The 27,898-nt window shown below is 34.8% G+C and overlaps 1 protein-coding gene across 2 annotated transcripts in view; it reads left to right on the top strand.

The window, feature by feature from the left end:
* The window catches only part of LOC148304470 (uncharacterized), a 58,534-nt gene that overhangs the window by 30,309 nt on the left and 327 nt on the right, over positions 1-27,898 (top strand). Inside the window, exons 1-6 of one of the 2 annotated variants that reach the window (XM_088268223.1) lie at positions 11,088-11,886; positions 17,771-17,961; positions 19,432-19,533; positions 25,884-26,024; positions 26,962-27,123; positions 27,730-27,898. The exon at positions 27,730-27,898 is cut by the window's right edge and continues 327 nt beyond it. In XM_088268223.1, the coding sequence (XP_088124349.1) occupies positions 11,409-11,886; positions 17,771-17,961; positions 19,432-19,533; positions 25,884-26,024; positions 26,962-27,123; positions 27,730-27,898 (1,243 nt within the window). In that variant the 5' untranslated portion in view covers positions 11,088-11,408. Of the gene's footprint in view, positions 1-11,087; positions 11,887-17,770; positions 17,962-19,431; positions 19,534-25,883; positions 26,025-26,961; positions 27,124-27,729 lie in introns of those variants that run through there. The other variant, XM_088268224.1, reaches the window with a different exon arrangement.

The raw sequence follows: 27,898 nt of genomic DNA, 5'->3' as shown, positions 1-27,898 counted from the left end.
AGTCTGATTTGGTTGAATTCAGGATAAAACAAATATTTCTTAGTAGATACAAAATTTAAAACAAGCGTTATTTATTTGTACTTATATATTCTAAACATGAACTTTGTTATCATGGTTTCAACATGGCTTACAGTAAAATATGTAATGACGTATTATTTGTTATCTTGACATCTAGTCATATAGCAATGTTTGATCAATGATAAAAACGCAAAATTTCAGCGGATGTTTTCTTCCTAGTGCGTCTCTGTAGCTGGAAGTGAAATTTTTATTATTTTATTACCAACAGCCTCTTCTGTAAGGACTACCGTTGGTGGCGTTATTACAGGTGACTTCAAACGCCCCCGAAATATTGCACCGAGTGCAAGTTTTACGCTCTTATTGTGTCACTGCTGTACCCTTGAAAGGACACCTCTTGTCCCTTTGTCTTCCCTCAGATCCTCATAGTATTCGGAAACGACCAACAGTTCTGGACAATAAAGCGTCCCTTCTCTTCCAAATGCTCCGATTGATGGAATTATGGTGACGGATGACTTTATTACCAGCACGCTCCTACGGAATTGTTTCTGCAAAATGTATGTCAATTGTGATATGAAGATGCTCTATTATTGCCTTTAACGAAACAAACTGTTCTGTCGGGACATTTAAAACACTTAGAATAATAAATAATTATGCTCATATTGTGCGTTTGAAAATACATCAATTGAAAAGACGACACTTAATACACAAATACTTCCTGTTAAGTTATAACTGTTAAATATGTACTTTGAATTTTTGTTTCCTCATTAAAAATCCCTACTAGATCTTTATAAAAATAAGGAAAGTGTTAACAACTCTAAAATTAAATAATAATGTTGAATTTAAAAGTGAAACTGTGATTCGAAAATAACTCCCTGTATTGATTTCATTTTCTTAAAAGATACGCATTAAAAAATATGTATAAGGTGTAAAAACTATCGATATGACTTCCATAAATACTATTTTGAAAAAAAATATTTATAAATTGGAGTTATGTATACAAACAAAGTGGCTACTATGAAGATTTCCAGTATTTGGTCAATATCATTTATTGGTAAAACAGTATTTTTTTAAAAAAAATTTTAAAAATGTTTTTCTTTTGATTAAAGAGTTTCGAGGAAATTTATATAAAGTATACACACTAAAGCTATATTGAGCCATGCGTTGCTGTGGGCCAGTCTGGTTAAATGGAAAAATTCAAAATATTTTTAAAAATCCACAAAACAACAATGCAGTTGAAAACATTTAAAATACCAAGTGACAGCAGCTGTCAAGAAGCGTGACGTCGGGCGTTAGTATATTACGTGTTGCGTGTGTTGCTTTTACGTTCAATAGATGGCGCTGCCATCACGGCCAAAAAATATGTTTTGTATTCATGTTTTTGTCTATCACTGATAAAAACGCTTGTCGCAGATGTTTTAAAAAACACGCACGTATTTGATTCCAACGTTGGTCAAATATTAAAAAGAGGGCAATAACTTGAGAAGATTCAAGATTTTGATATTTGTACTTCTGTGTGTGTGTGTGTGTAAAGCTTACGTAGACTTTAAGTGCCCTGTATAATTTTCTCACGTTTTAAACATCGCTAATCGATGATTGTTTCCGATATTATGACACTTTTGAGCAGTATTTATGAATCATGTCTAGTCGAAATCGTACTTTCCACGGGTTTAGGATGTTATTTATTTGCTCATAGAATACGTAATCGTTTGCGGCATTTTTCTACGAATTAAACACTCGATCATGGCTAATACCTACAATGGTATTTCACGACTCAATAGCTTACCTGTATTCAAAGGTCTTGTGTCATCGGAGTTCCGGTGATGCTCGGAGTAACGCGTTCACATATCGCTCACTCCTTTCAAGAACGTCATAAATCAAAAAATGTCAATTTTCAGCTGTGCATGTTTTCGAAATGCCCAGAAAATGTACTATATCCCAGCAAAAGTGGCATATTTTTTACTTAACATTTACCCGCTACAGGGCATAAAGTGTTGTTTTTGAATTTTGAAGAAAATGTATTGTTTAATTATTTTTTTAAAAATACTAAATATTTTTCAAATAGAGAAAAAACTTTCAGGTTTTACCTTAAAATATCAGTTGTACAATAAAAGTTCAATAAGTGGCTTGATATTTATTTTTAATACATTGTATTATATTATTGAACTTTAAAAACGTTCTCCTGAAAAATCAAGTTTTTTGATTTATGACGTTCTTGAAAGGAGTGAGCGATATATCTTCTGCACATGCACACGTTCAATTGGAAAGTAGAACTCAGTTCAATAGATAAATAAATAAAATATATTAAAGAAAAGCGACAAAAAAACTTGATATGAAGATCGGCAGCAAAATAAAACATATGAAACTTGTGTGCGACCCATCATGACATATGCAATCGAATACAGAGCGGACACTGTAGTTACGAAAAACACGCTAAGAGTGTCAGAAATGAAGACTCTATGGAGAATATCTGTCAATAGTCTACGAGATAGGATAAGAGAAATATGCGAGATCGAAGATGTAGTCATACAGGGAAAAGTGACCAAGTGCATTTTTTACAAAAACGTGATCATTGACTATTTGATATCTTACTAGCTTAATGTTGGCCTAAAAAGATCCCAAAGCGATTTTAAGCTTGGAAGTATAATATATTGACTTGTTAAAAATGACTAACTGCATTGATGTTTATTTTCTTGCCAAGCAAAAGAGACTTAAATGGCCCTCCTGGACATTTTACGTTTTGTTAGTTGGTCACTTTCTCCTGTACGACTCCGATGTCGTTTGGTGGGGAAGGTAACGAAAGAGACAATGGTATTCGCATGTGAGGAGAATGGAATCATTTAGACTCCCCCACATTGCACTACACTGCCAACCCTAAGGTACACGACTTCGAGGTAGACCGCCAAAGAGATGGATTGACAGTTGGAAATCGATATGGCAGGAGGCTAATTCTTCTTAAAAACAGACCGCCTACACCAAGCAGAAGAAGAAGAAGAAAACAAAATGTTACGGTCAATGGAGAGCGCTACAGAACCATCATTACTGATTTCTTCGTATCTCAGTTAAATGGCATTGATATTGCAGAGCTGTGGTTTCAACAAGATGGCGCAAAATGCCACACGGCAGGTGCCACCATCAATTTATTGCGGGAAATTCGAAATTGTATACCTCTAAAAAATCCTATATTTTAGAAAACAACATATTATGGAATGAATTACCTCTCCCTACAAAAAATGCACCATGGCATTACTATCTATCATTAGAATCCTAACTGTCCATCAAACCTTATCACCGTTTTGACCGATATCACTAGTCTGTTTTTGGTTGGTTGGAAGATATTGCTTAAGCAATAAGCCCGCCAATGAACTTATTTCTTTTCTGGAATGAAGTTTGAATAAATAAAATTGTTGCGCACCAACAGTCTTCAACAGTAGTGTTGCGATTCAACTAATTGCTTTATTGGTACCAACCGTTGTTACTATTTATATAAAGTAAATGTTCACTTTTTATATATTTAATGAGCAGTTAAATACATAATGTTATGCAAAGATACTAAGCATATAAGATTGTGTTTTAAAAAAGAAATTTTATTTAAATTACCTAAATCATTGTTCCCCGAAAATGTCATTAAAGGCACCTGTGATAATAATAACACTAGCAGCACTCGATTGATGACAAAGCAAATATTAATTTTACTTATTCCTTCAACAAAAACTGCGATAATATGTGCTCCATTTAAACGATACGTTGACACTTAAAATTAAATTAAATTATTTGATTTCAATCATTATTATACATACTTATGTATTATTTTTTGATATCTCATCAAAGATGAAGAAGAATATGGAAGTCTGGGCATTTACGGGGCTTACGACTGTCATAGGCTGGTTTGAGTGATCACTTTACACACGTGTAACATTCACCAATTCTACCCATTATTGACAACCACACTACTCAAATTCTTGGAAGTTCTATATATTTGAACCAATTTAGAAACCTTGTTCATGATTCACTAGAACTTCACTAGAGACATCTATTGGTGAGATGTAAAGAAGCTTTTTTATTAAGCAGAAACTCTTATATAAGTATGTGAGATCCGAATCCTGGATTATAATCACACACATGAGAAACGCCAGAAAATACCATTTTCATTTTTATTATTAAGCTTATAATTTGACCAGATAATTTATTTACAACATTTTGAGTGTGTCCAAATACTTGTTCAAAAATTTACATACTTATGTACATTAACAGTTCAGTACCTCAGAAGAAACGCAATTTTTCTTATAAGGTAACTGAAAAGTACGTTGAAATATGTTAATAGTATACGTATGCGGCATATACATTTATAATAATAACCATAATTATACATCGATAAAATTAAGAAAGGTGTGTTGAGATGGTTTGGACATGTAGAACGAATGAATGAGGAAAGAACGGTAAAACAAATTTATGAGGCGAATGTAATTGGAAAGAGGAGCAGAGGAAGGCCGAGAAAAACATGGCACGATCAGGTATGCCAAATACTTGAAAGTGGTCAGGTTAGGAGTCGTAATAATCGGCGGGTATGTATGAGGAGATGCATGCATGAACGTGGAAGAGGCGAAGAATTTTTGCAAAGACAGAGTGGTGTGGCGTTCTATTCTCTCTGCCTATCTTGGAATAAGTGTGTCATCTTCCCGATGCACACACTTATTCCAACGGTGCTTCCACTTTTGGATATCCTGGAACGCTATATTTGTGAAGTCCTACAGCTCCTTCGATTATTTGTTTTATGAATCTTAAATTTCACGAACTTAACGTCAACTCATTTCAACGCCTGTGGCGTTCGTATTGCATACAAAATCTGTTTCTCGAGAATCGAAGAGGTAAAAAGCATTCACAAATTTCCCCATCGCTCGAACTAGTCAGAAATTTTCTCGTTCATTTTTTCACATCTCGAAATGTCAACGGGATGACTCGTTTCTCCAACTCAATGACTTTTGCAGTGTAACAGTTTGTTAGTAATGCCACTTATGACTGCAATGATACCGGTGCGGTGGTAATACAAGTACATAATGATACATGTGTAACATTTCACGATAACCGGATTTCCTCACAGGATTACTATTATCTCGTATGAAATTATTTATCGAAATTATATCAATTCTTGCTTCCTGCATATTTCGAACATTGCGTAGACGTCAGTCTAGTAATTGTTCGCTATTTGTCACGTTACATTTATTGAATTAATCATCAGATGATAACGGGTGTATAATATTTTACAAATTTTAAAAATTGGTTTAGGAAACTATAAGTTTACAAAACCATCAAAACCATTAGTTTTAATACCAAAATATGTATTTAAGACATTACAAAAAATGTGTTTTTTTTAAAAATAATAATAATAATAAAACCCTTATCCGCACCCCAATGGTACATAGGGCACTGTGTCATATTAACGCAGTGTTATCTTGATCGTTTTACATATAAAGGGAAGGTGATCAGCCCTCCGCTTCAGGTACCAGACCATGGTAATATTGAATAAATATTACAGTGAAAAAATCACTTATATTTATTTTACCCCCCTTGGGAATCGAACCCGGGACCTCCAAAACGGTAGCCGAGCGTGCTGACCATTACACTACGGAGGCGGGCGGTTTTTTTTACAATTTACAAAATGATTTGATTTGAATTTCTTAATTTTTTTAAATAAATAATTTCGGCAAAATATCTAGATATTTTGATTGTAAAATTAAACATTTATCGTCAATTAGAAAATATCATCAATTAAATAAAAATTAATAAAAAATATGAGTTTTAAACAAAAATTTATTCGACTTCTTTTTTTTTTCAAAATTGACTAATTTACTCGTATATTTAAAAAATGGATCTGAGTAGTCTCGTTTATATTTTATGTTGGCAATTTCGAAATGTCTACGGAAATTTGACGAAAAATATACACACAAAAGTAAAAAATTAAAAATATTTTTGTTACATTTTTGGCACACGTCGCTCCATAACAAAATTGTAAGTGTTTGCAAATCACAGCAAAAAATACAAAATTAGAACTGCGTTTTATTTGTTCACTTAACTATGGCTCAAACTATAGATTTTGTAGTCAGCTATAGAGTGGATTTAACTCGATTAAAACGTGGTTTAAATAAAAATATTAATTATAAACAGAATTTTACTTCTAAAAAAAAAGGTCCAAAAAACAAAACACTGCTGTAATCATTTTCTGATCATAAACTTTATTGACTATCTTTTGTTTCAGGCACTAATTAAGAGTTATACTAATATCGATATAACAGTGAAAAAATACCTGATTTGTTTTTAATAAAAACGAGTTAAAAGTTTTTTTTTATTTCCATGCAACTTTCATGACTAACGAGAGGTAATTCACCCCCGAATCCTTGACCCGCCCTTGACGGCATATTTCCCGCGCCCTTGAACTTCATCGCGCGCCTGCGCACAGCCCGTTCGCTCAAACACCCCCCGAACGCATCGGCCAGTCTAGACTATAGACGAAAGTTTGAAGCCCCGTAAAACAAAACTCTCGCTTTCCCGCGAAGCCTTCGCTGTTCGGCGGAGAACTTTCCCGGAAGCGGACCTGGATGTGACGTCACCCGTGAGCGGCGCTTTTGTTACGTGACTCACGATCTGATAGCGAATTGATTCGGGCGCTTACAATGTCGGCTTTGAGCTTTTATCACATGAAAAATAACCGGCCAAGTCGACTTTCCCAAAGATTTTAGTTGGAAAATTACAATGTCAAATATTTTATTTCCGACTAACAAAATCCATAGTACCATTCTTATGAGTTGAATTTGTGTCAACTTTAACTTATTTTATTATTATTATAAAATACAACATACACAAATATAGCATATATTATATATTTGCAGTGTTTTTTTAAATAAAAATTTACAGTTTTAATTTTTTTATTTCTTAAGACAAAACGTTTCGTATTTCTTTCCTATTACTTTCAATCCTGTACAAAAAAAAAGTGTCGATAATAATCTAATTTTATCCAAAGCAATAAATATTTACTATAAAATCGGTCTTTAAAAATTATCACAGTGAAATTTTTTTAAAACAATAAAATATTTGGACATGTAAATAAAATCTTTCACATTATAAATATTTTAAGAGAGGAATTTTTATATCTATTTGTTTAAAATATTTATAAATGCAAATATAATATTTTTTTATATTAGGCCTCTACTCTTTTACGAGTAATTTAAAAAATAAAATCTTCGACATTATCAATATTTTAAAAGAGGAAATTTTTAAAACTTTATTAGCTTTAGTTTTTTTTTTAATTTTGATTTTTACGTTATAGTATTTATTCAATTATATATATTATATTATGATATTATTTTGCGACATGGTGAAATTAATTTCTCGCAGTTTTACAGAAGTCACTTATTAATATAAGTGAGCATCAAAGCGTCATGAATCGGTCACTAGTTAAGAGTAAAGATAAATAAACCCTCAATTTTATAGTGGGTGATATTACGTGATTGTTATACGTTTTTACGTCATAGCGGTCAATTTTCATAGCCTTGCAAGGCTATTCATAATCCGCCACCAGCAAGTATCTTGTATGGTAAGTCGTTAATCATCAATCCACTGTGTACACATAACACGTACTAAGGTTTATTATTTACACTTACATCTCAAGAAGTAGGCTAAGTTTGCGGACAATTTTCAGTTTAATTCCTGTTTGTCTGACCGCCCACTAATTCACACTGAAGAGTTATACAAGATTCGTCTTGTAAATTTGCGTTTTCGATCTCTGTACATCATTTTACATACTTGAGCATCTATCCAAAATGTATAGTAGGGTAGGGTGCAGTTGGCAAAATATAGATGAAAGTAGACCGATTGCAATTGAATTGCGATCATTTTTGCAGCAAGACGATGTATAACAAATGTTCAAATTGTGAAATATAGTATGATTGTAAGGCTGAGATAAGCATGATCGATTTTTGAATGTTTATTATGACGGGTTAGATTTGTGGAACGAGAGAGTACGGGAAGAACGGTAAAACAAATATGTGAGGTGAATATTGGAAATAAAATCAGAATAGAGACCGAAAAAAAACTTGGCATGATTAACTACTTCAAATAAAATACTTAAATGAAAGTTGACGGGTCAGGAGTCGTAATAATCGGCGGGATACATGAGAAGGTTCATAATTGTGGAAGAGCCAAAGATTGTTGGTGAAGACAAAGTTGTGTGGCGTTCTCTTCTGTCGGCCTACCCCTGCAGAAAGCGGCGTTATGGTATTTTGTACACAATTTGTTAATGTAACCCTTTTCACAAATGTATACATCGTCCACAGTTATACTGTCATTTTATCGTAGGACTGCACTAAGATGATGGAACGCCACTCATTATAATCTCCAAGCTTTCATAGATAAAGTCATACGTGCCCTAAAGTTATGTAAACCCTTGACACGACCGAATTTCAGGCTCTAATTAATCTGGGCGTACAAATTCATTCTTAACCATCTTAATTATTTTCTCTCATTCACACCTTAGCAAAATATACAAACTTTGTTATTAATTCTCTCGTCAATCATTTGCTCCATTTGTTTATACCATCTTAGAGAGCCTTTTTTTATATTTCCAATCATACTGTCGAAGTTTCTCAGTCATACATTCCTTTGAAATGTATTCTCATTTACACCTGTCTTAAATTTTTTCATGTAATTGTCTAAAACTTGAGGAAAAGTATTAACTCTGATTTAAATGTAAAAATCAATAAAAAAAATAATTCAAGATGTAATAAATAAGAGTAGAAATCTCTAATAATGGTCAGTAGGTCAGGTGAAAGGTCTCGTATCAGCGTTTTACTAGTAAACGCCTGTAGCAATTGATAATTGTGCATGAGAATCGAAGTTACCGAGAAAATTGCGGTTTGTATTATCCTTAATTAAATGTAAAATGTATCCTTAACACACTTGCTAACCATTTTTTTTAAACTAGATGACTGTATTATTGAATATTTTCCTGAAAACGTTTAAAATGTGCATAATATCAGCGATTAAAATGTGCATCTATCAGCGATCGACCGTTGAAAATTATTTAAAATTATATACTCCAATGCACACAGTTTGTAAACATTATTTTTATTGGGTTAATGAGTCAAATACATCAATTAACATGCATTTATCTTTTATCTTATGTAAATTGCAGATATTTTGACGTCTCAATTTTTTAAATTTATTTTTACCTCATAGACAAAATTATAAACAAAACACATGTATAAAAGTTTCAATAAACTGCTCTATAGGGAGTTTGTAATGATGTGAAAATATAAATTTATCTTTACTCCCGTCACATGTTTATTAGAACATCTGTAGATCTCAAAACTAGTCGTGTTTACATTAACTTTGATAAACTGAATAAAGTGGTTTGATACAAGTGTTTCGTTTTTTTTTAAATATTCAAATCATCATATTATTTCACAAAGTTAATGCCAAATCGATAAATAATGCTTAAATTATTCTTATCTTTGTACCCAAATAAAATAAAAGAAAAGGCAGTATAATGACTTATAAAGAAAATCTCCAATAGCAATGCTTCATTTTTCAATGACGTAAAAGAACTAACATAATATTCTAGTACCTCCTAGAACAAAAATGACATAATATTGGTGATATTTTACTGATTTTCAAATCTTTTTTAAAGCGATACTCATCTAATGACTATGAAGTAACTTATAATTATTTAAATACAAGTAATTTGTGAAGCACCATTTTCTTAAAATACTACCGCAAGGGCCCTTCGCTGTGATGAAATTGGGAAAAACGAGATGGTGGAAATGATTTTATTTTAACTACCGGCGGAAGAGCGTTCCCGCAATAGCAAAGGCACGCTTGCTAAACTCAGTGCGCTGGTTGCGAGCTGATAAAATCACATTATTATATATTTTAAAGGGCAAATAAATATATTTAAAAAATTATAAGGAGGTAAGAAGTTTTAAAAAAAAATGTATATATGTATGTGAATACTACTTCTGATGCCATTACTTTCATCACACCATTTTGCTGCAAGGGTAGGGAGAGAGGATAGAACGCCATAATCTTCTGTAATGATATATACTGGTGGCTTCTTCCAACCAATTATATAATAAATATTAGTATGTATTTTTGTTTGTAGTCAAACGTCAATACACAGCGCGTAAACATAGTATGTTTACCCAATTATTCGTCTACCTTTTGCTGAAGATTGAGTTATCAGGATATTAATTACTTATTAACAAGGTAAATAACTCATTTTAAAATTTACAATTAAATCAAGGATATCACACTCGTGGATTTGCGGCTTGCGGTTGACAGTTTACAATTCGCTGGAATTTTTTGATTGGACCCATTTAATTTCATTCTTTCCTTAACTGCCCGAGATAAAAATTTTGCGTCATTAAAAATAAAATATTTTGTGTGAGATCAAAATTACGATATATTTTTTTAGATATTCTATGATTAATATAGACGTTTTTATTATCTGTTAAACATACATAAGTACCACACTACCGCAAAAACTGTGAGAACCTAATTTAAGCTGCATCTCCTCTCATTTGTTCAACAGACCGTTGACCTTATAAACTCAATATTTTATGGACTTTTCTCCAATTATTATCTAAGAGAAACACAATATAAAACGTGTACAAAGCTTCCAGGTGGTTATATTTTTTTGCATTTTAAATTAGATACTAGGCTTAATAGATCGTAGAAAAGCGGAAATTGTGGTGAAAGCTCCAATTGGATGCAATGATGATATTCGTATAACGGTTGATGATTAATGATTGAGAAGCTTTTGGCGGTATGGCAGATTGAAGTGCGGCCGAATCTGTGTGGTCCGTAGATCTGATTTCGGCCATATTGTAAGATGGCGAGCGAGCGCGGCAAAAATCTTATGAATGGAGCGCCGAGCCACTCCCACCGTCTCTCCCATTGGTCTGGTCTGCAGGGGAAATCCCTAAGGTGATTCGTCACTCGGGCCACGTGGTCACGGCCGCCGGCAGGGGGGGGCGACCGGCAGCGTGCGAGTATAATGCCCGCCGACTCCGGACACCGGCAGTCAGTTGACGTCTCGACACCGTCGCGCCAGCACGGCAGAGATACCCCCGCGGCAAGTGTCAATCGCATAGACAAAATAAAAACAACCACCATAGTGTTGTGACATTTCGTATCGTAACAGTGCGTATTGTGCTAAAACTTTTTTTACGGTGTTTTGTTGAAATACAATTTTTGTGATCAAATTTTTACGAAGACTGAATTATTTTTGGCGTTCGTGTGCGAACTTTCCACGTAGGATATTTTTTTTAAAACAATTTTTTCTACAACATTTCGAGTGTGTATTTGTATGTTTTTTTCATTTTTTTCAATTAAACTCGAAAATGGGGTGTTCCTTATACGGTGGAGATCCTCCCTTGGGTGTGGAGTGCGCAGGGTGTGAGATGGCTTACCTTCCCGTATCCTTACCTTCCCTTACGTTACCTTACCTTCCTGGAGTGCTCTGTCGAGAGCAGAGAACCGCCCTTACCACTGCCAAAGCTTGGAGTGAAAGGAAGAGAGACTTGGGAGAGATGACCCTCCGCCTCCAGACCTCCATCCCTCATACTCCGAGCAGAAGATGTAATGTAATTTCTCCCTCGTGCTGTGATAACCTAACGCCTACCTTTGACTCTCTATTCAATTATACCGGACATTGTGACGCTCCTGTGTTATCATCGACCATGGAGAGTAGTGGAGTGGCGGGTAGTTGCACCATATTACCCAGTGTAGATCAGTTTCCATCGAGTACCAGTACAACGCGAAGTTCTTCCAGAAGACAAAAACGTTCCAGTCATAAATATTTAAGAAATTCTAGTTCAAGTAAGTTCACCTCATAATACTTATCCAATACCCATCTATGTACCCAATTAATTAAAAATCAATTGTCTTCTAAGTATAAATTTATAAGTAAAAAATAACAATAACGATTTCATAATATACAATTTCGTATTTATGCAGGTCGGATTATTCGATTGTTTGAGATAATTTTTCAATAATTGAAATGAAGAAATTAATCTTATTCCAGTTCAAATCTATAAATAATTAAAATTTAATTAATTTATCGTAGATCGACATATCCATTGATGTTATCACACTATTGTACTTCAAATATATGCCCACCTACTTTCTTAAAAAAATGAATACTTCCAGAACAGATTTTTATATCATCTTCTACAGATTTGATATAAAAAAATAGTAATTCCACTTCCATAAATTATTTTATCAGCTTAAGTAATCACTTAAAGATAATCATCCAACTCACAAATAATATTGACTTATTCTTAGTAAAATATGTAAATATTATATTGTAACGTATTCCAACGTGATTTCATTTCGGCTAACGTAATTATGATACTTAGGTCTGAGTCAGCTGTCTGCAATATGATGTAACCAGGAGACATCAACGCGCGGTAATATAGGCAACCGCCGAATTTTCCGGTGACGCTAATAACTCTTAAAATCAACCCCGGGTAAATCATTTACAAATCTGACTATGCGTAAAAAACGGCATACGTTTGTCAATTAACACTAACGCATTTTATAAATTAAAAAATATCAGGTAACATATAAATAGTAAGTACCTACCTATAGGTTTTAGTTATTTGAGTTGCTGCAAGTATGCAGTCGAATTACCCGAGTGCAGTGATGGGCGTTATGACAATTATCTGCGCCGGTGTGTTTTCTTCTGCGATATTCAACTTATCTAGCCGTAAACTAGCACCGCGTCTGCGATGGGCAGTTTTTAGCCACGCAAAGGACCGCCATCGGGAGACCTTGCATTCCGCGATGGTAAAAATGCGCCCGTTTTTGCGGCGGCTAGGCGTCCGCGTGTGTGGCAGCTAGAAGCGGCCGGGAAATGCCAATCTACTAGTCGGAGGTAATAAGTGTAACGACACATCATATTCTCACGCGGCTGCTCTCCTGGAGGTCTAAAATGTGGAGCTTTTTTCAGACGGTGGAGAAGAGTATGTGGCAATATTACTTAGGTTCATTACGGGCCGAGTAACATACCTTGAAAGAGGCGAAGGCCGCAATAAAATTCTTCGCTCTAAACTATTTTACTAGAGTATAAGCAAAACAAGCTTTGAGCGCTTTTATTATACTTTTACTCCTTTGTTATATGTCATGATTATCGTCATTATTTGCTTCATTATCTCTTAATATTAAATGACATCCGATAATTTACGAACAATTTGAAATATCTCTTCTTCCTTATAAATGGAGCACTTGCCCAAAATAGGGTTTATTAAAGTAATAAATGCAGATTACAGCTATGTACTTTGGCGTGTAGACCGGAAAGTATTCGCAACGAGTCGGTCGCCGGTCTTGTTGGAATTTTATCAAAATTGATACCGTCTGCATTGGAATACAAAGTGGTAATTAAATCGATCATTAAATTAATTGCAATATATGTTTGAGACATCGGTATCTTGCGTATGACGTATTGCACTAACTTTAATCGAAGAGAGTACTTTTTTAACTGGTTGTTGAAAAAAACAAGTCATTTCGTTTGTCCCGGGAAATGTAGTCGAAACGCTTCGAAATGCGGATCGAAATCTTGAGTAATTTTTTGTGCCTGTCAGTGCAATTCAAGAAAGAAATCATTTTTATTATATCGTCAGATTTATTAAAACTCTACATTTCAAAAATAACTATAACGTTTCATACATAAAATACCATAAATTCAAAGCGTATTTATTGTAGTTTATTCTAGACAGCAAAAAATCTTTAAAGCTAAAAACGCTCCTTAAGCTGTAATAAGGTATTCAAAACACTTTTCAGGCTATTTATTTTCTTAAGTGTTAGCCGCATTAAGAACAAAGATCATTTCTTGTCCAATTACATTTTATCGTTTCATAAAATCTAAGGATTTAAATGTGTAGCAAATTCCTTTTTAAACGATTTCTCCGTCTCCCTACAAAACTGGGTCCATTTATTGTTATCAACTAACATATTTTGTATGCTTGAAATACCAATGAACAAGTTGTTTGACGCCCGGTGTCTTATTTTACAGTTTATTTATAGTGAAGAAAAAATAATAAAAATAAACTTGATCACTAAGAAGAACGTCAATAGGTACTTACAGATGAATGCAACTATGTAATTTTTAATTGCTCGTATGGATGTCGTACAGAGAAAAGTATAAGAGACATAAATTCTTTTAATTCTTGCTTCTACTTTATAGGTATATTAACAGTTATCTTAGACATAGACGTAAAAAAGTTAATAACAATTCGTTAAACGATAAAAGTTGTAGATCATAGACATTTTTTTAAATATACCCATATAATATCAAAATATTGTCTTTGAAGAATCGCATATTTGTGTATTCGAAAGCTAAAATAATATGTTGAATATGTAAATTATATCATTGAATTATATCACCACTTAGTAGGGCCATTTCGTATTTTAAAATCACAAGCGATATCACCACAGGTAAACATTGTCTATGGGTCATATATCGGCCGTGAATAGTCCCCATCTCTCGCCTCCCCAGCCACTCATAACGTCATTATAGACACTCAAGTTTTACGATACCAGGCCTTATTAGTTTAGCAGTTTTTTGATCACTTTATAAATCGGGGTCCTGGCGTTTTTTTACCATCTCAGAAATCTTGTTTGGTGAGTTCTTCATTTTGACGAAACAATCGACACTAGGGGTGGCCGAGATTGGTGTAATAAATCGGTCGATATATCATTTTTACGCTAGAAAAAGGGTCAATGTTTTGTCGATAAACATAGATTAACTAATACTTGTTCACAAATCTGGATTATCTCCAATTATAGGAATATTTTTCAAAATTGGAAAATTTTGAGTTTTTTTTTGAAAAATACTCCTATGACTGGAATCAATCCAGATTTGTGAACAGTATTTAAACACACTCAAAATGTTATACATAAATTATCTGGTCAAATAGCTTAATTGATAAAAATGAAAATCAAAATTTAGAAGATTTTTTTCAATTTAAAAATAATATTTCAGATAAAAATTAAATTTCATCAAATGTTATCTGGGTTTAAAGAAAATTATGTTGCGATTTATCGTATATTGGGCCTTAAAATATAATAGAAACGTGAAATATGGACATACATATATCTCTGCGGTCATGTTGTTTTTTTTTTAAATGTTTGACGTATTTCTTAACTTTTGAATAACGTAGGAGGTCTCGAATGCATTTTTTGTGCCCTCCGCTGTATCGGGACACTAAAGAAGATAAAGGAATTATATTTTTATGACCGTTAAACTTATTGATGTTTCCACGATAAAATGAGAACAATACTCGAAACATCTTACCACATATGAATTCATTGTCTTTTTTATGATTACGATATTATTTTTGTAGCTGATTTGACTCAAAGTGTGTCAACATAATGTTGTTATGGATTATTAAAGAAAACGTACATTATTTTACTGTAATATATGTGTTAACAAACAATCGACAAAATGTTAATATGCACAACTCTTAATAATTGATAAATATTAATTGGACAAATTTTTAGACGAATGTAGTTGAGAAGTCGACGGCTGAATTCTGATCCTTTTTTAATGAATAAATCAATTATCTTCTCGAAAAAACATATATCAAGAAATAAAATAGTAATTACATTAGTTTAACCCATTATTACTAACTCATTTACCATATTAGCTGTAAGTAAATTGTTTACAATTGGCCGTGTTTTAATTATTTGTTTGATTCTAAAACATTATTTTACTTGAGATAAATTACGTTTAGAATAATTGTAATTATCAAATCCTTTTGATTATAGATATGCCGTATAAGTGGGTCATCCTATCTCGGGGTTGACGTTTTGTAACATCATCCGCCGTTTATAGCGCGTTGCTCCTCGACGCCTCACATTACGTTCGGGGCTCCCAATACCTGCGCAGACGTGAACCTCTCGTTTGATTTTTTTTCCTCTCCTCACGATTGATTGTACAAATATATACCTTATCTTATTAGTGCGATAAAGGTTCGATTGCCTTGTAAATTAACCGTGGGACTTGTCAATGTTTGCATTCATACACTCAAAGCGGCACGAGAACAAACAGAATATGCGCGTCGAATTAGTAATTACGACCGGAAAAAAAGGTATAAATAAATATTTGTCGAATACGCTTATATATAATTAAAAAAAGATATACACATTCTTTTGTGTCTGAGATTGCAAAATGGGTACATGAATGAATCTTTTAGCACATTTATGTTTACATCTGAGATATTTTACTATCATTATTATATTTAGTTATTATCTTTTAGTTTCATTATTATATGTATTTACAGTCACTTTGTCATAATATCTATCCATTTCTTATTGAATATGATATTTTAAAATGATCCAAAATATGTCGAAACATCACAGGCTTTTCAAAAAAAGTGATATTTTATATTAAAAAATGATATTTATAGTTATAATGCGTTTTAGTATCGTATCAGCAGTTTCCTTATTAAATAGGTAAAAAACACACTACTGCATAAAACAACAATTCACAGCTTCATCAACATTTTCGCAATCATCTTTTGTTTCTAATCGTGCGCACTGACCACTTGTTTAGCGTTAATAAAAAATGGTAATAAAGTATGTATATTTTTAACTCGTCTATTTTTAAAACTGGCATTTTTACCATCGACAACATGCGTTTTAGTGCCTATCAGCAGTTTTATTTCAATGATTTGATAAAAATAGCACGTTGCAGCATAAAACATCAATTCACAGCATAAAACAACAATTAACAGCATTAAACAACTATTCACAGCATAAAACAACAATTAACAGCATTAAACAACAATTAACAGCATAAAACAACAATTCACAGCGTAAAACAATAATTCACAGCATCATCAAGAGTTGCGCAATCGCCTTTTGTTTCTAAGAGCGCGCGGTGACCGCTTGTTTAGCTTTAGTAAAAAAAGGGTAATAAAATATATACAGCCTGTTCTTCTCTTGTTTGTGGAATCCGGTACATAAGGCGCTCACCGCCTGTCAATTTGTTTTACACGGTTTAATAAGACGATTAGACCCTCTTGGGAGTGGTAAAGAGGTCTAACTTTCCGTCAGGGCTGCCAGATAACAATATTTTTAATATTATTTTTACTTATTACCAAAACTTTTGATTAAGTAAGGAAAATTTAATATATTTATAGTGATACGTCATGTTTTACGTGAATATGCTTCATTCGATATTTTTATTATTTTCGACATTATTAAGAGGTCTAACACTCCGTCAGGGCTGCCAATATTTTAATTTTATTTTCATTTATTACTTAGACATTTGATTAAGTAAGGAAAAAATAATATGCACCACGATGCACAAAGATACACCACGTTTTACATAAATATGCTTCATTGGATATTTTGTTATTTTCGAGATTATTTTAATTTTTTGTTTTTGACAACCCTATCAATATCCCACGTCCATATAACCCTATACAGTTTACTCTGCGGTGGCGCTAATTACAATGGTATATTTTTGACCGGTTAACAAGGTGATGTCTTAATTGGTCGTTTTATTTGTTCGAAACGCGCTTTTTGTTTTTGGGGCCTTTCTCGAACGCCGCCTTTGGATAATTTGATCCCTCGACAGACGGAAATCAAATATTGTCCGTGTTTAACACGTTTCTTGTTTATTGTCGCTAGTAGGGATTTGAGATGGAGAGTTTCGTAGCTCTGGGCCAGATTTAATGTTTTGTTTTTTTTTTTGCAGAGTTAAGCGAGGTCTTCTTGTGGCTGTGTCTACTGAGTTTGATGCATTCCTCCTGCGCAAGGGCGACCCCCACACGACACCCGTCCACCACCTCGAACAGACCCCAAAGATCACACATGGAGCGACAGAACGGAGCCGCCCTCTGGATCAACCCTTGCGGTATGGGGGCGAATGACGAGCTTATGCCACAGGTAAGAATAGCACTAAACATTATTCTTCTTCGCTAATCTGCACCCAGGTGGTGCATAGGGTACCTCATTGAAATGACGCCAATGAAGAAGCTCAGGATAAAGGATATAACTGGTTACTGATGAAGAAAAGGAAAACATAATAGATTGGCACTTGGCAACTTATGTAACTTGGGCACAGATCATTTTGTGCTTAATGAAAAAAATATATATTCCTGGGCATACCGCACACATTAATAAAAGGTTTCAGCTCTTAATTAACTAAAATTTTAAGAGATGTCAGCTCTCAACTCAACTCACATGTAAATGGGTGTTTAAATATTGAATATATTGAGCAATAACATGTTCCAAAAATAAAGTGATGTGGATGTTCAATCATGGATATAAAATGGTGAACGTTACACAGTACATAAAGTGTTACTGCAGCCATCCAACGTCAGATCTTTTGATGTATAATTTACAAGACATTATATTCCATCTCTCACGAAAAGGGAATTTTGTTTCGATTGAGGCAACTATAACATAAAATAAATACTTGTTTCATCATATTGATCTCACCTCAATCGCGCCGTAAAACCGGGCGGTTATATAATACATCTATTTTTACAAGAACATGTGTGGACAAACTAGCGAATCTTGTATAAACATGTCGGAGTATATGTGCAGGAACATCTCGAAGCCTGCATTGCCAACCGATGAAATGTGACCGACGTAAGACGTAACGGTCAATAGCGAGGTGCTCTTAAATCAATAAACACATTTGTTGGCTACAAATGCAAGCCAACAATTGGTAATAAATTTGCGAGATAAGATCTGCGCTGATGAATTGTATTGCGATGATTGTATCGCACACAGAAGTGCGATTCCCCCATCAGATTCGTTCTATCTTATAACGGCTAAAATTATTTAGTCAGCAATGGCATATCACAATACCAAAAAAAATACGAGTATTTTTTTCATCAAATCATCACTTTGTTATAATATCTATCAATTTTTAAATTGAGTTTTACTTGGTACTTACAACTGTTTCTTAAAATCTATTATGACCCTTGTTCCGATGCATTCAGCATCATTTTCAAACACCACATGGTATTGGTAAAAATGATGCGAAATGCATCCAAACACGTGTCACAATAGATTTTAATAAATAGTGGATCTACCAAGAAAAGCTTAATTTTACAAGGTTTTTTTTCACATTATTATATTTTTTCTAATACTGACCCAAATTTGCAACTAATGGTGCATTGGACACTGCACCAAAGGTGATTAGTCTTGCGCTTGAGGTTTAAATTTCATAAATTATAATATTACAAGGGTAATATTTAAAATATTATTAAACACTTTTGTTTATATTGACCCTCCTGGGAATCGAACCCGGGACCTCCAGCAAAGTAGCCAAATGTTTTAACCACTTTACTATGAAGACGAACTGGATTATTGATTTAATTGATTAATATTTTTGTATTTTTTTAGGATGTAGAAATTCCCTACGTCAGCGACAAAGAGCTTCTAAACCAAATCGTCGTTCAAGCCAAGAATGCGCTGTGGGAGGCCGATAGCTTCAAAGAAGACTATGTAAGTAAAAATATTGATTTGATTTCGTTTCTCGACTCCGATATTGCAGATTTTCCCGCCACATCTATAAATAATCGGCACATCGCAGGAGAGTACATTCGCCAATGTTTACCGCCGTTTCATTCATAAAAGTTTTTACGCGACACGGCCAGCGCCAGACGTACAATGGTCGTTTTTAGCGGCCGTCGATTGAATAATATCGCGTCTAATTTGCGTGAGGTGCTCGGAGGTCCCTCTCGCACCTGAAGGTGTCTGCGCGCCTGCCGTCTCCCTCCATCGGATGGAAGACGAGGTATTATCTCTCGGCGGTCGCGTCCGGTCGCGAGCCGCTTCCTTTCCGTTAATTATTGCGTCTTGTCACTTCTACGACCGAAACTTCCGAACTTATCCTAATTCTCGGTTCGGACTTTCCATTTCGGCTGCTGTTGTAGTCCTCACACTCTCCAGTAAGCGTTATATCAATACTTCCCTATAGGATTGAGAAAACTATTTTAGAAACGATGTAAAAATATATTTATTTAAATATTTGGCGTTCAATTTGTATGTAGAACTCCATTTTGATTTATATATTAAATGTTGAAATCAATCTCTGATTTTTAGTCCAATAAATTGTACTTTATTGTAATAAAAAAGCAAGCTATACAATTATTGGTTCTTGCATTATATAAGGATCATCAGTTCATTTAATCTATAAATTAATTTGAAAATGCCATAAAAAGGCGAAACAGTTGTCACAAATTTTATTTTTATGTATTTTAACGATAAAATACAATTTAGTATACTCTAAAAATCAGTGTATGATTTAAGCATTTAATATTATGATTGTAAATAACATTTACATGATAACATTTACAGTAAGATTGTAAACACTAGAATCGTTTAAGGAGCTATAAATAGATTCAAAATATTATCACGCTAATTGAAACATTGAATACAGACGCATTTAACAATTATTTTTTATTGTTTTTGAAGCGGTTATCATAACATCCATATCTCTTAATTAATTGCCGGTGTCTCTAATTAAAAGTGTTGACAGCAGTCGATTGATTGAAAGTTACGCAACGATACCATATTGATCAAATTCGTCCAGTTGAGGTCACCGTAGCCGTTACTCAGTCGCCCAAGTGAGTCACTGTTTGGAGTTTTGGCCGAATTTCTTCAGATCCGCGAGTGTTGAAGGTTCATCTTGATCGCCCGCGGACAACATTCTAGTTGTGTAGCGCTCGAATCAAAAGCGGTCATTCCATATGTACAGGCGGTTGATAACGCCAAACGAATGAAATATAACAGATCTGCAGAGACTACAGTTGGCCATTTCTTGTCCTTGTGCATCGGAGACTGTAAGGTCCGTCATCAGTATTCTTTACCTCGCCACATCGCGGTTTTGGATTAGGGAATTCCGAGTAGGTATATTCGATCTCGGTAAATTTTGTTAACGATTCTAGGCAGCCAACAGCTGAAAACCTTTTTTGGACATATTCTCATCAAAATCAGTCTGATTTAGACGACTGCTCGCGTCCCAGTCACATTTGTTTTATGGTCACGCGTGTGTGTAATAACAATTATTGATTTACGCGTGTCCTTGGTATTTTTGATTCGAGTCATTGAAACCGACCGATGTCGCGGAATAAATTCGAGGATTATCAATTTGAGCGATACCAATTTCATTATTGAAACAATTGCCTTGCAAACTTTGTGAATTGAATAGAGTCTACCGCAGTTTCCTGTGCCTTGCAGTATGGCCATCGCCTAGTTGAGCGAAAGGGAAGCGGCTGATTAGTATTTTAACATTTACAACTCCCGCCAGCGATTAAGGTGTCCAAAAATGAAACAGCGAACAAAACGGAAGTCACCAAACCTGTAACCCACTCCTGTTTGTATCACGACCTTTATTTCACTAGAATATATATGACAAAACACTGATTTCAAAAAGTGTGAACGACAGAAAAAAGTATGTTTATTTTAAGCGAGTACAGTTTTAGTCGATGATTAATGTGTTTGCAATTTCACGTACTTTATTTGTGCAGACATATCTGTTCTGTTTTTCCTTATTTTTGAGTTTGCGCCTATTAATTTGTCTGACTGGCATTTGAAGTGGTGGAATTATCTGTAGCTAAGTGCTGCACCGTGATGCATATAGAGGAAGAAGTGTGCAGAGGTAGGTACAGCAGCTAAACCATCGTCCCCGACTTCCTCCCCGGCTTATTTCTCATGCAGTGCACGTGTGCCCACGTGGGTAGCGCGCAGTCAAAACAACGGTTGCCAAACAAAATTCCTTTCCATCGTTATATTTTTTAAATACTAACCAAAAAAAAAAAATAAAAAATATGCAATTCTTAACACGTTTGACAATGTCCTGACATCTACAGTTTATTACCTAATTTGTTTCAATAAATGTTGCACCACTAACTGACAACAATATCGAACCTCCTGAATTTACATATCTCAATCTCATCTAAAACAATTTAATGTTTTGCTCAATTGACATTCTATTTGCCTTTAAAATTCGATACACTCGTTGAATAACAAGCGCCGATGATTCACGGTGAACTTTTTTTCTAAATCCGCTCCGTTGGTCATTAAAAAATCTATTTTTGTTCATATTTAAATATTAATTGGAAAACACGTTGAAGGGGCACTGCTTCTTCCGACACAGACATTGTGTGATGTATGTACGTAGACTGGACTACAAGACGATTCACCTGTCATATTAGCGCGTATATGTGAAGGAATTTTCGAATTGTCTTCGGCAATTGATAATGCGCGCTCGCTCCAACTATTAAATGATTTCTGTTCATTTCTATGGACTAAGTCTGGCTTCAGGTTGTATACTTGTCGTCTTTCCCCGCTCGCGTCACATCTCGGCACGTCGCGTCGCGTCGTACGGACGTTAAGATATCCGAAAAGATAATGTGTTTCCTATCCGCGTACCTTAGGAGATATAACTTAATGTCATTCTATCGCATTACCCAACACTATTGTCTTATAAAATGATAATCGTTTCATTAACTAAGAAACACTCGTAAGTTCTACTGACGACACGCAGAGAAAATAATATTAACCGATTATTGATTATCATCATAATGCCGGCTTCCTTTAAATTTTCCGTTTGCGTCCGTTTACTTCATAGTTCCGAGTAAAAACAGTTGCCAATTTCGCGTATTTTTCAATCAGCTGGAACAACATTACCAACTTGTATAAAGAATTGGTTTTGTGAACTCTTGGGGATTTCCAATATATAAACAGACTGTAGATCATCTGATATGAATAATTTATAATGCACTTCATCTCGCCGTAAGTACACGCGGGTCTGGTGACGCATTCGCCAGCAATCAGCTCGCGAGCAAATTCGCATGTACGTGGGCTTCTAATTACCCCGGCTTATTGTTTTTTGTACTTTTGATGTTCCCGTCAACTCTTCATTTTTTTATACCAAATAATCCCCGCTTTATTATTTGATTACTCTCTTGTTGTCTGCGTGTGGCCTCCCTTAGTAAGCAACACGGTCGGATGCATATTGCACCGAGTCGAGGACTCAATCGAGACATTTGCGATATTTGTTATTCCACGCGCGATAAGTTTGGAAGGAAACTGTCATTTCGCAAATTGACTTGTCTGTCTTTAAATGTTTATTTTTTTCATTCATATTAAATCGTCGTTTTAATTTTCAGTTTTGCATGACTTAAATATGAAATCCAGCCATATAAAATTTTGGTTCTTACGCTTAACTAATAATGACACTACATTTAGTAAAATTAATTAAAGTAAAAGATAAATATTTGTGTTTTTAATATTTACACAATTATTTCAATTTTATACAATTTCTGTGAGCCGAACCGGTTCATTATTAGAAATAGGTATCAAATTGTGGTAGAGTGGGTTCGAACCGAGAAACTCTGATTTAAGAGTCTGCGACACTAACCACGGACCACAAATCGACAGATTTTATAATAATTCATTAAATAAGTCAAAGACCAATCAGTGTTTTAAAATGTGTGATAAGTCTGTCACTTCTATTGTATTAATTTAACTCCATTCATTATAAAAACTAAGACATTCAATGTTTTTTCATTAACAAGAAAACAAACATCTGCTTATTGTAAGGTGATTTCGCGGGAACGTTATCCGAGCCTCGTATTATTAGAAACCGATAAAGAGCACTTGATGGAAATTGAACTTGCATACTGGTTATGATGTCGGATCACTTACCGGACGCAGACACGTACAGCTGTCTCGCTCGCTGGTTGTTAGCCGCGAATATTGTGGCGGCATACAGTCTGGCAGATTGAACGACAATCGGCTGTTATCTCCTGGAAACTTCTGCTGCCCGGAGCAATCTGTAAACAATGCGCACGAAATTGATAACCAATTTCGTGGTACTTACCGATGATATAATGCACGTTTATTTTTCAATTCCTGTTAAAGCACTCCACACTCGCACACTAAGCAAAAATTTCATCGATCGGCATCTCAAAAATAATATTATAATTACTTTATGGTATTGCAACGATTATTTCGGCAAAATTTTAGTGCAGGTGTTGTTGATAGCTGACACTTTGCTGATTCGAGGAATTCCAAACGAAACTTTTCAAATCCTTGGGAATATACGAGTAATTTCAATATTCAATACCACACACGAACTATCCTCAATAATGTAAACATTTTTGATATGTCATGTCATTCATTAGATTGTTGTAATAATACCAACTCGAATTGAATTGTCGTATGCATTTTATTCACATATGTAATTAAGTTTACAGTGAAGTCCTTATCTCGCTCGTTGCTTGTAACCGTGCCCGGTGCTGAATGATCGTTTAAATAAATAAGTTGTTATCTTCCAGACACTAGGAGACTGCTTGGCACCAAAACCTATGCAAAATCGGACGAAGGAATGCCTTTCATTGCCATGAATCACACACTGTATTCTTAATGAGAAATGTGAGACGTCAGATAAGGCCCAAAATGTTACAATGTATTCTAGAGAAAACATTACGAGAACAATTATTTCTTAATGCACCTATATAATATTTCAAGTTTATTGCAAAGTATACGTGAAATTAATTACGATTCTTATCAAATATTTATAAATCTCTTATCTGTATAACCTTGGATTTTTTCTCTTTTTATTATATTGACTTTGTGATCGGTCTTGTCAAACAATGAATGTATTTGACAAAACATTGTATTTAGTGATTTAACAGCATAAAACAGAGCTAAATACAGAAGTAAAATCAATCAGAAGTACATCCAAATGCCTCTAGTGAGATTTATACTGCTTACAGCATATTGCAAGTTACCTGCAATATGAATTGACGCAAATAAAAACAAATACACGATTGTAAATGAAAATAAAATATATTAGTTAAATAACTTGTATTGACGTTCCACTACTTTTTTCAGTGATCGAAGAAGTTTGGGTCCGTTACTACGAAACAATACAAAATTCTGAGATATTTAACATCATGACATCATAATCAGTGAGTAAACTGCGATCGATAATTTCCGAGTAGCGTGGACGGTGCCTACATATTTGTATAGAACCTTTGCACGGGCTCGCCGTCTCGAAGCTTGGCGTGTGTAAAATCAGGTCACATGTTCAATGTTTACTTTATAAAAGTGTCAAAAAAAACTGCCCATGACAAATAACATAATAATAAAAAACGTGTTAGCATTTTTTTCTTACGTAATGTTATTATGTCTACCCGTATAACCTTTTTGATCGTGGATGGAAGTACACTTTTTTTAATAGTCCGATTCGTTTGAAATCGACGGGTTTTTCTTAGAAAACGGAACGGTCGATGCCTAAGGCAACTGATATGTTTTTTGTTCCACGTTATTCGGTCATTCCAAGTTGCTTGTATTGTTCGCGTAATGGAATAAACTTCGCGGATTAATTGTGCGGGTACTTGTTCTTATCTCTTTATAATTTGTTGACATTATCAACGTAAAATCAAGTAGCGTGTCGTGTACGAGTACCTGCATAATGGATCTGCCGGCGCCGAGCGTTGACGCATAGGAATCACATAAAGTGCATCAGAAAATTAATCTGCGAGAATTTAGAGAGTCACGCTTCGGATAGTGATATTGTTTAACTCTAGCGGAAAGTATTAGTCACTCGTGTGAACTGTAGACAGTTGGAAAATTGCTGTTAGGGCTAATCTGTTGATTAGTTTTCAGCGAAAAAGCTAATCTGAAAAGTTTCGAACGCCTCGAACGTTAGCAATTCTTATTCACAATTCTTCGGAACGATAAAACCTGGGAAGGGCTTGCTGAGAAATATCGCTCATCGCGACGCATTGAAATCGCGAAATATATCCTTGGTGCTAATTTGAGGTGTTTCATTGTTACAGGTTAAGAAAACTTTCAAAATGGATTATGCTGAACATCACAAGTCGTGGCTGCAGAACCACTACGACTGGTTGCCGAGTATGGAACAAATACCTAAAGCTCTGGGTGAAGAAGTGCCCGCTGAACACCTTCAAAAAATTCAGGTAAATATTTTTTTTGTATTTAAATAAAAAGATAACTTTATATCTAAGATTTGGTTTGTGGATTCTATAATTTGTACGATACGCGGGCAATGGACGTACTCGTAATTTGTCTCTCGGAAACCTAAAGCGGAGTGTTTGGAGGATGATCCTTGCCTCGAGCTGTGTGGCGCAAGGCTTTGACCTGACATACTTTAACCTTGGCTGTGATATCAATATAAATTTATGGCGTGACGGATTTGAGAGATAAATTCGGAACCAATTATCCGTTTATTTCTGCAAACGTAGGTGCATATTTCGATTTTCCGTAGCGTGAAAGGTTTTCGGAGTCTTTAATTTGATGTCTGCGAGGTGTGCGTGCCATGCCGAGTGCTAGACGACCCGACTGGATATGACGATCTCCATCATGTTTGGAAATAATTATAGTGTTTCTGCCTTTAGGTTTAGCACATCATTTTCGATGTAAATTTCGTTTTGGTCTATAAATCGCTAATCGTCATGAGGAGCGAGATTGTTTTTTGCACTGGCTGTCCAGTATCACGCTACGACGTCTCGAGAAATAATAGATCTGGTGCATCTAAGAATTTTGAATTTTAAAACCCCCCGGACATGCGCCGCAAGACTTTAATTTGGATGCAGCATGACTACTTCTGATCCGTCATCACAAGTACGATTCGTTTCTCATTAATTCTGTCACGCAATGGTATCCGAGATACTTGTCATATTCCAGTTCACGTACAACCAGTAATCAAAACGCAATTATCAGAGCAACCGCCGGACTCGTATATAATGAGAGACTCAAAAAAATGTTAAAAACGAGACCAGGCCTTACAGGATCACCCTTCACGTCGCAGTTTCTCGAGACGTGGAAATATTAGCATATCTCGTTACATTTGTCGAAGTGTTGACAAAACTTGACCGGTTTACATTTTGTCCGCAGAATAATCTCGACGGTACCCTGGCGAATTCTTACGAATATCTCCAAAGGTTCGCCGTTGGCTTGGAGCAAGTCGCGAGGGACCAACGTGCCAACTCCAGTCCCTTCAAAGATCTCTTCACGGGAGCCGAATACAAACTGCGCGCTGTGCTTTGTGAAATTCAGGTAACTATTCATACATTTAAAACAAATTAACTAACTATTAGCAATCCCCGAAATAGTAAATAGAGAAAAAACAACCCCATACCACTCTGCTTTGCAAACGTTCTTCGCCTCTACACATTCATACATCTTCCCATACAAAGTCGCCGATTATTCCAACTCCTGACTTGACTACTTTTAAGTATTTGAAATACATGATCTTACCAAATATTCTTAGGTTTTCCTCAGCTTTTATTTTTAACTACATTTGCCTAATATATTTGTTTTTACCGCTCTGCATTCGCTGATTTGTTTCACATGACAAATCCATTTCAACCTACCTTTCCTCATTTTATCAATTATCTATGCTTATCGCAGCCTTGCTTTCTTTCCTTATTTCACCATTTGGACATCTATGATTCATCGTTTTGCCGCACATTTGACTAAAAAATCGCAAATTGGCTATTTTCAGCCTGCTTTCATCCTTCTTTTGCCGACAATATATTAGTGATGGTACCGCGATGGTCATGATTGTGGAATCATGGTTTAAGAAGATATGAATAGAGCTTATTTTTTCTGCAGCTTTTTGATATTATGTAGCAGTATTTAATTGTTTTATTTTGTCTGCAGGTTGCTATCACCGAACGCATCCGCCATTCGTCGGATCGTCGCCCCGACATCACTCGTGACATCATGAGCGACGAATTCCGAAACTTGGACGGTTCCTATAGAAACTTGAGGGATTGGTTAATATACAGAGACTACATGAACGCCCTGGAGTACTTTATCAAGGTTTTTG

Source organism: Brachycentrus maculatus, unplaced genomic scaffold (assembly GCF_059751285.1).
Source record: "Brachycentrus maculatus isolate JH-2025_06_01 unplaced genomic scaffold, ASM5975128v1 h1tg000315l, whole genome shotgun sequence".
Classification (NCBI taxonomy): Eukaryota; Metazoa; Arthropoda; class Insecta; order Trichoptera; family Brachycentridae; genus Brachycentrus; species Brachycentrus maculatus.
The sequence above is the reverse complement of the archived record's forward strand: the minus strand, read 5'-3'. Positions and strand labels throughout refer to the sequence as shown.